Source organism: Panthera pardus, unplaced genomic scaffold (assembly GCF_024362965.1).
Source record: "Panthera pardus isolate Hobbes unplaced genomic scaffold, ASM2436296v1 HiC_scaffold_27, whole genome shotgun sequence".
Classification (NCBI taxonomy): domain Eukaryota; kingdom Metazoa; phylum Chordata; class Mammalia; order Carnivora; family Felidae; genus Panthera; species Panthera pardus.
In genome coordinates this window covers 120,848,977-120,861,779 of record NW_026526843.1, presented here as the reverse complement: position 1 = coordinate 120,861,779, position 12,803 = coordinate 120,848,977, and the positions used below count along the sequence as shown (strand labels likewise).

General features: G+C 41.3%; 1 protein-coding gene across 1 annotated transcript; it reads right to left on the bottom strand.

The window, feature by feature from the left end:
* Positions 1-3,731: 3,731 nt before the first annotated feature.
* On the bottom strand, positions 3,732-11,106 carry LOC109248259 (uncharacterized). The gene is made up of 7 exons (XM_053891379.1): positions 11,098-11,106; positions 10,568-10,869; positions 8,732-8,802; positions 6,196-6,297; positions 5,254-5,355; positions 4,886-4,930; positions 3,732-3,978 (listed from the first exon to the last, which is right to left on the bottom strand). Exons 1-7 carry the CDS (start codon positions 11,104-11,106, stop codon positions 3,920-3,922), a joined length of 690 nt encoding a protein of 229 aa, XP_053747354.1. The 3' UTR covers positions 3,732-3,919.
* Between the last annotated feature and the right edge of the window lie 1,697 nt (positions 11,107-12,803).

The following is a 12,803-nucleotide window of genomic DNA, read 5'->3' as shown; positions in this document are numbered from 1 at the left end:
ATAGCTTCTCTTCCTCTCTGTTTTTGTTCCCGCCACAAGGTTTTGCATGTAGAAGGAAGTAGGAATCACACAACATGCCCCAGTGTGTGACACACAGAGATACAGAAAGGTAGTCATGCTGTGTTCAGTAAGACACATGGGGATAGATGAAGAAGCGAGAAACACATAGGGAAGTCCCCACCTAGAGCCAGTTTAATAGAGAACAGCAATGCCTCTAGGCAATAATTACCCAGGTAGTACACTTTAGCCTATCTCCCTAGGGTGCTTCATTAGTCTGACTCTGGAAAGCATCACCCTTTTCCTATTAAAAGTCATGCTGTTTGGAAACATTCTGAAGAGGAAAACAGCCCAGGCCAAGACCAGATAAACACTAAGTGTGAGTGAGAGAAATGACATCTATACCTTATCTCAGATTTTCCTCACTAGAAACTCTCACCCCTGGGAGCACCCCTTAAGTCCATGCTTGCCATTGAGAATCCCTCAAACTCATCCCTGTGGACAGGAAAAGAGACATAGGAGAAAAATCTTGGGGCACCTAGGTGGCTCAGTTGGAAGGGCATGTGACTCTTGACCTCGGGGTTGTGAGTTTGAGCCCCACCTTGGGTACAGAAATTACTTAAATAAACTTCTAAGAAGTCTGGCATATTCCATGACCCCCCTAATCCTTCTGGAAACTTATGGAAACTTTTAAGTATACAAATAGATATGGATGGGACTAGAATGATATCCTACAAATTTCAGAGAGGGCAGCTTCCAGAAAGGTCCCCATTGTCTCCTTCCACTGTTTACCTTTGGTTTTACATTTGTATATGGATGGTTTTCACTTGGATTCTGTTTGTTCTTTGTTTTCATTTCATTGTGCGTGTCTTACTAAATGATGGACACTTTACTCCTGTGATGACATTTTAATCAGTCAGGTTCTAGACATAGTCTTCTATCAAAATATTTAATGTCAGCCAGATAGGAATTGCTTTTATCTACCCTCCCCCCTGCCTCTGTTATGGTGAGTATTAGCTCTCGCTATATTTGGAGCAAAAGCAAATGTCAGCAACACTGAATCACAAAGTAGTTCTTCTCAAGTTGTATGGACCCAGTGAGAGAACAAGAGTTCTGTTATCTGTTGAATGATTCTTTTTTTTTGTCTTACAGCAACATACTGGAAAATATAGTTTAGTGCAATATACTGTGAAGTTTTATCCAACTTTGCGTTATGAAGAATGTGTCTTGTGTAAGATTCCTCCTACCTATTGTTTGAGCGCGTTCAGCAAATATTGATGAGTGTATGTGATGTGCCAATCACAGCCCAAACCTAAAAATTCAGCAGGAATCAGACAGACTCTGGTCACGATCCAGTGAATTATCCTCCCGTGAAAGGAAGGGCACAGAACAAAAACAAGCTAAGCAGTAATTGCCAAATATACCGCCTGTTCCTAAGTTCTAGGATGAAAAATAAAGCCCAGGTAGGCACATGCAGTGTGCTGGGGCCCTGTTTCAGAAGGAGACACTGGTTCCCTAGGGAAGGGTTTTGAGCAAAGCTCTGCCAGTAGTTGGAAGAGTAAGTTGCATGTTTATCTGTGGGAAGAACATGCTGGGCCCTGACAATAGAAAATGCAAAAGTGTTTTGAGAGGTTAATTTGATTGTGTATATCAAAATTCTAAATGTGCACTCACTTCAGTAAGGCATTTCCGCTTATAGAAAATTGTAAATTATCGATACATGTAAGAATTCACTGTTCACTGGTTTGTTGTTTGAAATGTTGAAACATTTAAACGTGGATTCAAAAGTCTGGTGGCTATGACACATTCAAAATGGAAAATATAAGAAATTAGAAGTAATAAACTACATCTCTGGGAATCAACATTTGGATAATCTCTAAGACTGTTACTAACTGAAAAGAAACCAGAAGTATGACACTCTATATTTTCTCTTGGTATGTATGCATAAAACAAAGACTGCACTCCAATATATTAATATGTTTGTGTGTTAATGAAAATTCATGCAGATGTGTAACGTAGAATTTATACCCATCTCTTGAGAGTATCCATTGCTGGCCAGGGGGCATTACGTTACAAGTAGGGATGGGAAATACTTTAATATGAACTCGTATGTCCGTGTATCTATAGACATTTAGGTTATGCTGACCTCATAAAAGTAATAGGGCCTACAGATTCATTATCTCTTTCTGAACACTTTGCCTAAGTGATCTCTGTTCTTTGCATGTTTGAAAGGGTTTAGTGCTGAAAACTTCTGGACCAGCAGCTTTTTAATGGAAAATTTGATGATGGCAGATTCAGTTTCTTGAGTAGCTAAAGGACTATAGAAATTTTCTTTTTCATCTTGTGTCAACTTTGGTAACGTATCCTTCAAGAAATGTATCCATTCATCAAAAGTGTTACATTGTTTGGCATAACTTTATTGATAGTTTTTTATTACTGTTCATTTCTTTGGGTTTGTGGCGACCATTCCCCATTACTTATTACCGTTGCTCCCACACACACATTTATGAAAGAGAGAAAGAAACCTGGCACCAAAAAAATGCAGATTCTGTCTTTTACTCTTGCAAGTTTTCTGTAATTTTTATAACACAGTAAGTATGAGTGTGTATAATATGTACATGCACACACACAGTCATACGTGTGTGTGTGTGTATGTGTGAGTGTGTCCTATTTCACAATTTTTTAGACTCCTTTATGCCAGGGGTCACCTGTCAACATGCCTTAAGAGATTCAGGCTCAATTCACTGACTTCAGTGTCCAGCATTTCCAGACATACTCCGATGACTGGAGTCAGAACACCAGATGCATACACTCTTTTATTCAAGAAGGATAATTCAGACATCGCCCTTGACATGTTTGTTGCTTCCAACCAAAGCCATAATAATGTTCATTACTGATGCCTTTGACATTTGCAAACTGTAGCCCAGTTAGAGGCTATGTTTGTCTCAGTATTTATTCTATTAAATCCTGGTTGAAGCTCATTTTATTTTCCTGAGGTGTGGACTGGATCTCTGAACTTTGGCCCGGCCATTGGAGTAAGTGGGGCATCCTGAGTGCTGATCTCTTAGATGGTGAACACCTGTGTATCATGGCTAGCGGATACATGTGCTCTGCCTGTTACAATGGGAATGGCCATTCCCTAGAAGTTCCCGTGTCTACTGCTGTTTGAAACTTAATGGGATGGCACGCTCTAGATCTTGCGTACTGTGTTCACAGCTTCCCAACTGAGCTCACCATCTGATGGTTTGTCCAAGCGCTACACTGACACCATGACCCTCTGGGTTGACCATGTCTCAGCTGCTGCCCCATCTTGGATGACCGTGATGCCCCATCTGTAATGACTGTGATCCTACTGTAAGGAAATAGCAGCCCTTCTCCTCAGTTTCATGGGTAATGGTGCTGTGATGGTAGGCACTTCCCCTCAATTATGACTCGAGGCATTGTAGACTGTCTGTGTATAAATCTCAGTGAGGTGTGCACACTTCTTTCCTTGTGGTAGATAAGATGCTTCCTTGGGACGTTTTTCTTGACCATTATAGTAAAAATACCCATCGTCCCTTCCGCTGATGGTTTAGACCTTTTTCTCCCTCTCATTTAGACACCTCTGTGGCTTTTCTGTTTAAGCCTAATCTGAATTATCTCTGATGGGATGTTGATCCTATGATAGCCATGCTTTCCTGGGTAGTTGTATGTAAAGTGGATATTTATGTGTTTTTAAAATTAAACACACAGGCTTAGGATACATGCATATGTGCACAGACACACAGGTACAGGATACATGTGTAATCAATTTATTTAATCATTCAGAAATCCTGTGACACCAAACAGGACCTGAATGGTGATGGACAGAGACGAGATGGGAAAGGCGAACATGTTTATGAATAGAGAAAATGATGTGAGGCAGAAAGAAGGAACATACTCTTCATGCCGTTGATCCTGATTCCATGGGGAAGACCGTGTTCCTGGTTCTCAGGGATGCAGCTACAGGTGCATAAAACAGGGGAGGAGGTCGAGTTGATCAACGTGGACTGTATGAGCCTCAGGAAGTACAACATCAAGGGTTCGGAGGACGTTTAGTTGACCCAGTGCACCAATCCCACAGGGAACATCATACTCTCCATCCCCACGATATGGGGGGGACCCACTGGAATTTTTTCAGGGATGTGTGTGTGATGGGACTTTTCATAATCAGGACCCCTTCCAACACTTTCATGATTTCAGAATGAATGTTCATGGGGATGGCACATCAAACATGATTTTACAGGATCTTTGATGGACTTACACTCTGGTCTTCTGATTGCAAAAGCTCTCTGGCCTCAGGACATTATATTCAGCATGAAAGCTAATATTTCTGTTTGACCTTTCTTTCGCCCCTTTCTTCCCAACAACAGTGACAAATGGCATGTGTTAGCCTAGAGCACAATCGTAATTTGAGGCTCGTATTACTTTAAAGGTTTAACAATCACACTTTAAGGAAATCACGTTCTGCCAGAAAATGCACATTGAACGCTTGTGTCATTGGCGTGGTAGGAGGGCCTCTGAGGTGGCTGTTGCAATTATGCAAAATTAAACACGGGATGAGCGGGAATAGTGGACATGGAGTGGTGACGCATTCGGACAGCCCTCAAGTCAGAACTGACTGGAAAACTCATTTTTCCTGTCATCCCCACCAGCATCTGGCTTTCCTGCTTCTCTCTGAATGGCTGTCACTGGCATGATTCTTGTGAAATAATGCTTTATCCCCCAAACTGCTTTTTAGCATTAATCACCTCAACTGGTTTGCAATCTTGGGGTAAAAAAAGTAACCTCATGTAACATAAAAAAGTTCTCTAGTGACATAATTACTGAGTTGACATAGTGGCACTGATAACACGTCATTCTTACTTACAGTGTTCAGGACGGGTGGTACTGCTCTCATTTTTAGGACACTTCTCTGGGGAAAGACAAATATAAAAGGTGAATAAAGGAGCAACCCATCATGGCCATTTCCCAATATTTGTATGGATTTCTTCTTTTAAATAATGGGTTTTATGAAAGATAATTCATGGAAGAGAAAATGTAAAATGAATCAGTTGTTTTTTTTTTTTCCAGATAGCATTTTTACAGATCAGGTGAGAGATATGTTCAGGGAAAAAAAAAAAAAATTTATATATATATATATATATATATATATATATATATATATATATATATATATATATACATATACATATAGTCACATTACCAGTTTTGCTCATATCTATAAGATTTTCTTACCAGTTTTGCTCATATCTATAAGATTTTCTTCGGGAATATTGTTTTCTCTCATCAACTCCCTGAACCTTGCAAAGTCGTTGTCATCAGGATGAAGTCTTCTGCCTGAAAATCACCGTGCATAAAGCAGAAATTGCCCATTAGAACCTGTAAGAATTTTCGCATGCAGAACGAGGAGAATGAATGGGGAAATCAAGTCTTTAACTCAGTCTCCAACAGTTGCCACTGAGTTTGTCCCAGTGTCAGCTGCCTGACCTAAGTGGGTAGAAGCCGTTCACTGCTTTCCCCCTGTGTATCCCATGCAGTGCCCAACATCAGCAGCGGGACTCCAGGAAAACAGCAGGAAATCCATGAATTGGGGGCCTAATCCATCAAGAATATCCAGCCTACCCCATCTCTGCCTACACCTCAGACTCTGGCTCTGACATGCACCCCTGGTCTGGGCCCAAAGAAAATGCAAGCACGGTTCTCACCTTCCCAACCATAACCCTGTCACACGGTAATGGGAGACAGCTTCCTTTTTTATGAAAACCAGAGTTTTCAAATGCCTTTTTCCAACTTGAAATCTAGTATCTCAGAGCTGAAACACCCCTCTCAAGCCCCTGGGGGTGGAAATCGTTGATGTTCACAATAGTGCATTGAAAGGATTAAACAGGAGGAAGGTTTTTTGTTGTTTTTAAGTTTCTGCTCTGAGGCTGAAGAGTCTATTTGAAAAATTGTCATCAAATGAAGGAATTGGGGTCAACCCGAAGATAGCCGTGGCTTGAAATGAGTTGACTTGTTAGCAAATAATTTCTAATCAAACTAATTTTTTTTTGCACAAATGGGAATTATTCTTAAATGTCTTACGATCTGGTACCTCCAACCTCTACTGATTTTCACACTGAGAATGCTGACAGTGGAAATATTACACGGCCATGACCATCGTCAGGAAGATATACGTACCAAGCAATACAAACGCTTGTGCGGTGTTTCTTCTGGTGTTCATGTTGATTGTGATAGAATGTGAATTGGCAGAAAAAATATTTAAAATATTTTGATTCGTATCTGTGAGTGAGACAAAAAATATATATGTAAAATGTATATAAACTGTAGCCTTGCCTTAGTGAATGTATTGGAGATTGGCTCTACCGTGGCCTATTAGCATATTGGTAAAAACATTCTCATATTGGTCCCTCCGATGACGCAGCGAATGCTAACATTGCTTATGACAAGGAGACAAGGCCCGTAAGGAACTTTTCCTTATTGCCCCATTCTTCGGAAATTAAACATTTCACCCTTTCCTGTCTTACTAAAGTGTTTTCTGAAACATGTGTTCCAGTGGAGCCAACATTTTTTTTTTTAATTTTTTTTTTAACGTTTTATTTATTTTTTTTTTTTGAGACAGAGAGAGACAGAGCATGAACAGGGGAGGGTCAGAGAGAGGGAGACACAGAATCTGAAACAGAGCCAACATTTTTTGAACAACACGACTTGTTGTTATATGGCATATTATCAATACAAGTTTAAAATCTCTTTCTATTTGCCTTATCCCAGCATTGGAGATGATTTCTCTTTAAGACCAAAATTCAGTTGCCCTTTAAAACCCTGCATGACTGTGTGCTGAGTGCCTATCCTACATTGGGCGATCTTCTGAGTCATTTGCGTCCGCCCCCTTAATCTAGGTGTATTACCCAACAAATTTCTGGCTGCCACGAACATGTGCATTTTTATTAATACGGTTTTACTTGTGACGATACACACGTTCAGATCCTGCCTGCAGGGGCACCTTCCACTCTGGCTCTGCCCATCCACCCTGGCACGTATACAAGAAAAAGAATAAGCATTGACCAACTTAGCGTCATCACCATACCTTCTAATATCCGTTCTCTCTTCTGCTCTCAACATACACAATGCCTTATTGGAACCACTCATCAGGATTTTATTTGAAACTATGCCACTTTGTGTTTCCCATTCAAATAGCCTTAGTCAGCCCCAGCCAGAGACCAAGTGGCAGCTGAAACAACTTCAGAGTTGCATGGACCTAAATCTTGCACAGGCCTGCTCTTAGGTCCAAGAGTCTTGGGTTATGTTGGAACAATTTAAATAAGAGTTTATACATCTCTTCAGATTCTTAGTAACCAAATGTTTTAATGATAATGTTATAAAGAAGGGCTTCGCTTGGATTGCTCAGTCAGTTGAGCATCTAACTTCTGCTCAGGTCATGATCTCACGGCTCATGAGTTCAAGCCCTACATCAGGCTCTGTGTTGACAGCTCAGAGCCTGCAGCCTGCTTCGCATTTTGTGTCTCCCTCTCTCTGTGTCCCTCCCCTGCTCGTGCTTGGCTCTCTCTCTCTCTCTCCCTCTCTCAAAGATAAATAAACATTAAAATTTTTTTTTAAATGAAGGGCTTTGCAGGAAATCTCACTAAATAGGTTTATATAGGTAGTGCAGGTTATGGAAGCAATGAAGTTAAATCTGTCTTCTGAGCCTCTGGGATGGTTTCAAGGCCACTGCTGGTATTCTGCTTGTCAGTGTGACACCTCACTTTCTCCAGAACAGAGCTGGGTAGGTTACAATTCCTAGTTCCCAAAGAGCTGTTACAGTAAGTGCAGCTCATTCTCCCTTCTTAAATTGTCCAAATCTAAGTTAGAAGGGGTTCAAAAGGGAGAACATTAAAGAAAAGATGATAGAGGACGTTGATGGCTCAGGCAAAGGAAAAAATAATGTAAAGCTAAGAAGAGTGAAAACATAACTTAAAAAATCTGGGAACATAAGTTACTGAGGAATATGCGTAGGGTCGAATGCCAGGCCTATAATTCACTTTGTTTGCATATATTTTACTTTTTGCCAAGTCGTTGTGCTGTTTCTTATCTTAGATGAGGGCTGTAACCACAGACTTACACATCACAATTTTAATCAGATATTTAGACATTAGGCCATTTACAATTTGGAGTGTTGTTTAGGGTAATTAGGAAGAGTTTAGAATCTAAGTGTTAGCCGACATCCCCATTGCTTTTAACAGAAGCTGAGGTTACGAACAAATGTGCCTGGTGATTAAAATCACTCCGATTTCCTTGGATTGTAGGTTAATCTCCCAAGAATGGAATGCAGTAAGATGTTTTAAGATGATGTTTAAAAAAGTATTCTCTTAAAGCAAAATGAGATTGATATGTAAACTGAGGATAGACCTATTATATTTAGTTCCTAAGGCCATTTAAATTATCTTGAAACATTCTCATATACTCAAGAACTTTATGAAATAAACATCCTGAGCACTTATCAATGATTTAATAATACTCAAAATTGGAAGGGGCCACCGATGTCCTATGACTTAACTGTGCACGACAAGATAAAGGGGTTGGATAGATAATTTAGGGGAGTGTGCCTGGTCACATTTCCAATGATTAGTTGAACTAGAATTCAGGCAGACAAGAGTTCCAGAAAGAAGTGGAGACTAAGATTTTGACCTTAATATCTCAGTAAAATACTTGTACTTACAACCAATATTGATAAACTTGTCACGCCCAATGGTTCCCACGGCAGACTTTTCTGTGCACAGTCCGTTCGTCCTTAAAAACAAAATGTCTTCGAGTGAGTCGATGAAAACAAACTTTGAACCACAATTAACATTCTCTTTGTCTCAACTGCACAAGAATCTGAATGAGGCATCATTTCAGTGCCTGTAAACAACGTGCCAAACGAGACAAACGTGTCTCTTTTTAGTTCTCATTCTTCAAAGTATGTGCCTGTGTTTATGTGTGTGTGAGCAGTGGAGACTGAAAGATTCTTGCATTCTACTTATAGCTTTAGAAACTAGGTCTTCAGAAACAGACTTCATTCAGTTTCTTACAATCCCCTGTCACCACCCCTTGCAAGGTTTCTCATTTCTTTATACTGAGAACTTTCTGAACTATCATAAGCTATCATCAGTTTCCCCAAGCAGCTCCATCCGAACTCAGAAAGGTAGAAATTAGCGTGATACTTCCCACCTGCAATGTAAATAGATGTTTTAATCTTACAGGCCATGGATCTGTTTGCATGATTTGGTGCTTTCAGATGCCCTATATTCCTGTGATTTCAGGGATACCTCCTGCTTCATTTTGTTATCCTAGGAGTCGTCTACTGGAAGTCAAATGTTGGTGTGGAAATCATTGTTAGTTCCAGGTGAATTCATCAGCATGTGTGATTGCTGGTGTTTTCGATTTGGCAATACACTTCAACTATGCGATCATTTGTCATTTTCTGGTGCCCTCTTTCCACCGCATCTTTTCTCTTAGTAAAGAATTTCATGCATGATATTATTACTTTATAGATCTGTATCTGGCTCTGGTTTGAACAATGGAAGTAAAAAAGTGTCTTCATCGTCTGTTACTCTTGAGTTCTTAATAAAATGCCTGCAGGAAAGTGAGCATCTTATAAATAATATTTGAAGCAGCAAAGGCTTTGGTGAATTTAATAATGATTAAACATTGCTACTTGGGAGTTCTTCAGGGTAGAGAATGATTGAGGCCAGTGTCGGGAACCCTATGGGCACAGGAGGTCCCTGAGAATCATCTCATTAAAGCAAGAAGGGTGTACTGAATTTCTTAAGAACTCAGAGTCTCACTTTTCAACATCACTGAGGTATTTCACTGCAAACATGCAACTCAGATGCCCTCTCAGGGTCATCAGATCAGGCCTTTTCATTCTGTGCTATTCTTACATGACAGAAATATTGAAGACGACTGTGCCATTTGTTATGTCCACATGAACTTTGCGCATATAACCGGGGAATGGGTCGTTGCTTATCTTGTCAACGTTGGTGGCTGCGACCAAAAGCGTGTTCCATTCTCCTGAAAGCTAAAAGCAAAGTTTCCATCAGAAACGTTGGTCCAATTCTTTTGATGGCCTCCAACATCATCCAGCATGGGTTTCCCTCCTCTTTTACATCAGCAGTGAGCTACCTAACTTTAAAGAACAAAAGCAAGATTTATAAAATACTGAGAAACCCAAGTCTGCAGCAGAACCAGAAATTCACATAGTCCTGAAATAGCACACTCGTTCTTATCAAATGCAAGAGCTCAAACCCAACAGCTGTTTGGCTGACGCACCTTCTCTTTTATAAGTACGGGGGAAGCAGCCAGTTAGTAGACCAGAGCAGACATGTACAAAAGAAATGTGTTAGGAGGTGATGAACAGAGGGATTCCGAGTTTCCAGGTGCATGGCTAGGCTTAGATGCACATAAATTTGGATATGCATAGAAAACCCCCCGAAAGACACACACACACACACACACACACACACAGAGGCACACACATGAAGACGTCCATGTCAGGTTAGCCTTTTTCTGGTACCTGTGTAAGGTTGTCTTGTAAAGGTGGGCGGCCATCCGGTAAAGGTAGGTGGCCGTCTGGTAGAGGTAGGCGGCCGTCCGGTAAAGGTAGGCGGCCATCCGGTAGAGGTAGGCGGCCGTCCGGTAGAGGTAGGCGGCCGTCCGGTAGAGGTAGGCGGCCGTCCGGTAGAGGTAGGCGGCTGTCCGGTAGAGGTAGGTGTCCGTCCGGTAGAGGTAGGCGGCTGTCCGGTAATGGTAGGCGGCCGTCCGGTAAAGGTAGGCGGCCGTCCGGTAAAGGTAGGCGGCTGCCACAAACCAGAACGACTCCAAGAAGTAAGAGTGGAATCTTCATCTTTCTAACACCTCTTGGTTTCTCCTCTGGAGGAAGCTCAGAATCAATTACCTGCTGGTGAGAATCTTGACCTCTTTATATAGTAAACATCTGTGAATGTGGCAATGTTTATCTACTTGTCATTTTTCACAAGAAACCATTGTGCAACGCTGAAAATAAACATCCTGTTGGCAGCAATGTATCCCAAAGGTCTCTCAGACCTGCGGCATGTTAGTCGTTTCCTCCATCAACCCCTCCAAAGGACATTCAGAAGGTAGGCTTGCCTACAGGGTCGTTTGGATCAAGCCTGCATACCTCATGTCACACTGAGACTCATTCACTCATTCTTGGAGGGGGGAGTGCGGGGAACAAACCTGTCCTTCCCTTTCTCTCAGATGAGTTTCAAGGAAATCACCTTCTTTCCCCAGCAAACTGCACCCTTTTCCTTGTTGAAAGACAGAAAGATTTATGTGTGGGCATTGAGTTATGCCCACTCATAAATATACATGCCCAAGGCACAGACCAAATGTGTGGAACCATTAGGTCTTCCTTTATTTCCCAGACTCTGAAGTGGGTGAACGAGCTGGACGGTACACTACTTTGGAGGTTTTTTGGGGACAAAGTTTTAGAGTGTCCTGAGTGACTCTGACCCTGTGAGTTGATTGTGACATCAGACAATTTTGTACTGATGGAAAGCTCTTAGGGGAGTGTTCCGCTTGGAGAAAACAGGTTTTAAGATGTTATTAAAATCTTAAAAAAAAAAAAAAACAGTGAATCAGTTCACAAAATAACAGTCTTTTAGGAAGCTGTTACCATGGCCAATTTCTTGAACATTAAATGAACTTTCCAGTCATCTTTACAGGCCAATAAAATTAAACAGTAACAGAGGTGCCTTGGTAGCTCAGTTGGTTAAGTGTCTGATGCTTGATCGCAGGTCAGGTCTTGATGTCAGGGTTGTGAGTTCAAGCCCCGCGTTGGAGTCCACACTGGGTGTGAAGTCCTTGCCTAAATAAATAAGGAAGCCAACAAACAAACAAATAAAGCAAGAACAGTCAACCTTACAACCCTTTTGCTCACTTTTTGTCGGTTATGAAATGGAAAGAGTAAATGGTCTATGGGATAAGAATAGACCGGAATGTCAAGAAGATATGGGTATCTTTTGAAATTTGATAAGAGCAGGGCTAATATGGTCTAAAACCCAGTCTGTTGCAATAACCCTTCATTAAAAGTGTCCCCCATCGAAAATCATGTGTTGAAATCCAAACCTCCAGAATCTCAAGTGTACTTTCAAAATAGGGTCACTGAAAACATACTTAATTAAGAGGAGATCGTGAGGGACTAATCCAGTAAGGCTGGTGTCCTTATCAAAAGGGAAATTTGGGCATACATGGAGAAAACAGGGTTATGCTGCCCCAAACCAGCGACCTTCCACAGGCTAGAGGAAAGGAATGAAAGAGACCCTCCTCTAGAGGCTGCATGGAGAGCCCAGGCTGCCCAAATCCCATCTCAGACTTCTGGCCTCTGGATCTGTGAGATAACACATTTGTGTTGTTTTAAGCCACTGTGTTTGTTTTGTTTATTGTTTGTTTGTACAGCAGCCCTGGAAAACTCATGTTTTCCAGGAGTTGGGATTTGATATTGATTTGACTTAGGCGATTCGGCTCAGTTTGCCACGGGCTCCTACAGCCTGCGGCTGAGCCATGTGAGTTCACGGGAGACGTTCTTTTCTCCGTGGCTAACAACTCAATAGGGCAAGAGAGTTCAAGTCTCAAGGAAGCTTCTTGGAAGGTGTCAAGAGACCATTCCTACAAACGACTGAGGACCTTCAGGGAAATCAAGGAGAAAGAAAACAATGAATTTCCTCTGTTTGTAGTTTCCCTAACATTTTTTATAGGCATTTAAAATGGTGACAGGTTTGGGCACCTGG

Excerpts from the sequence above, each read along its gene's own strand:
- LOC109248259 (XM_053891379.1), bottom strand. Across the intron at positions 5,356-6,195 it reads ACAAGCGTTTGTATTGCTTG|GCAGAAGACTTCATCCTGAT; the intron begins GTACGTATATCT and ends GGTGATTTTCAG. Across the intron at positions 3,979-4,885 it reads TACCACCCGTCCTGAACACT|CTGCATCCCTGAGAACCAGG; the intron begins GTAAGTAAGAAT and ends ATGCACCTGTAG.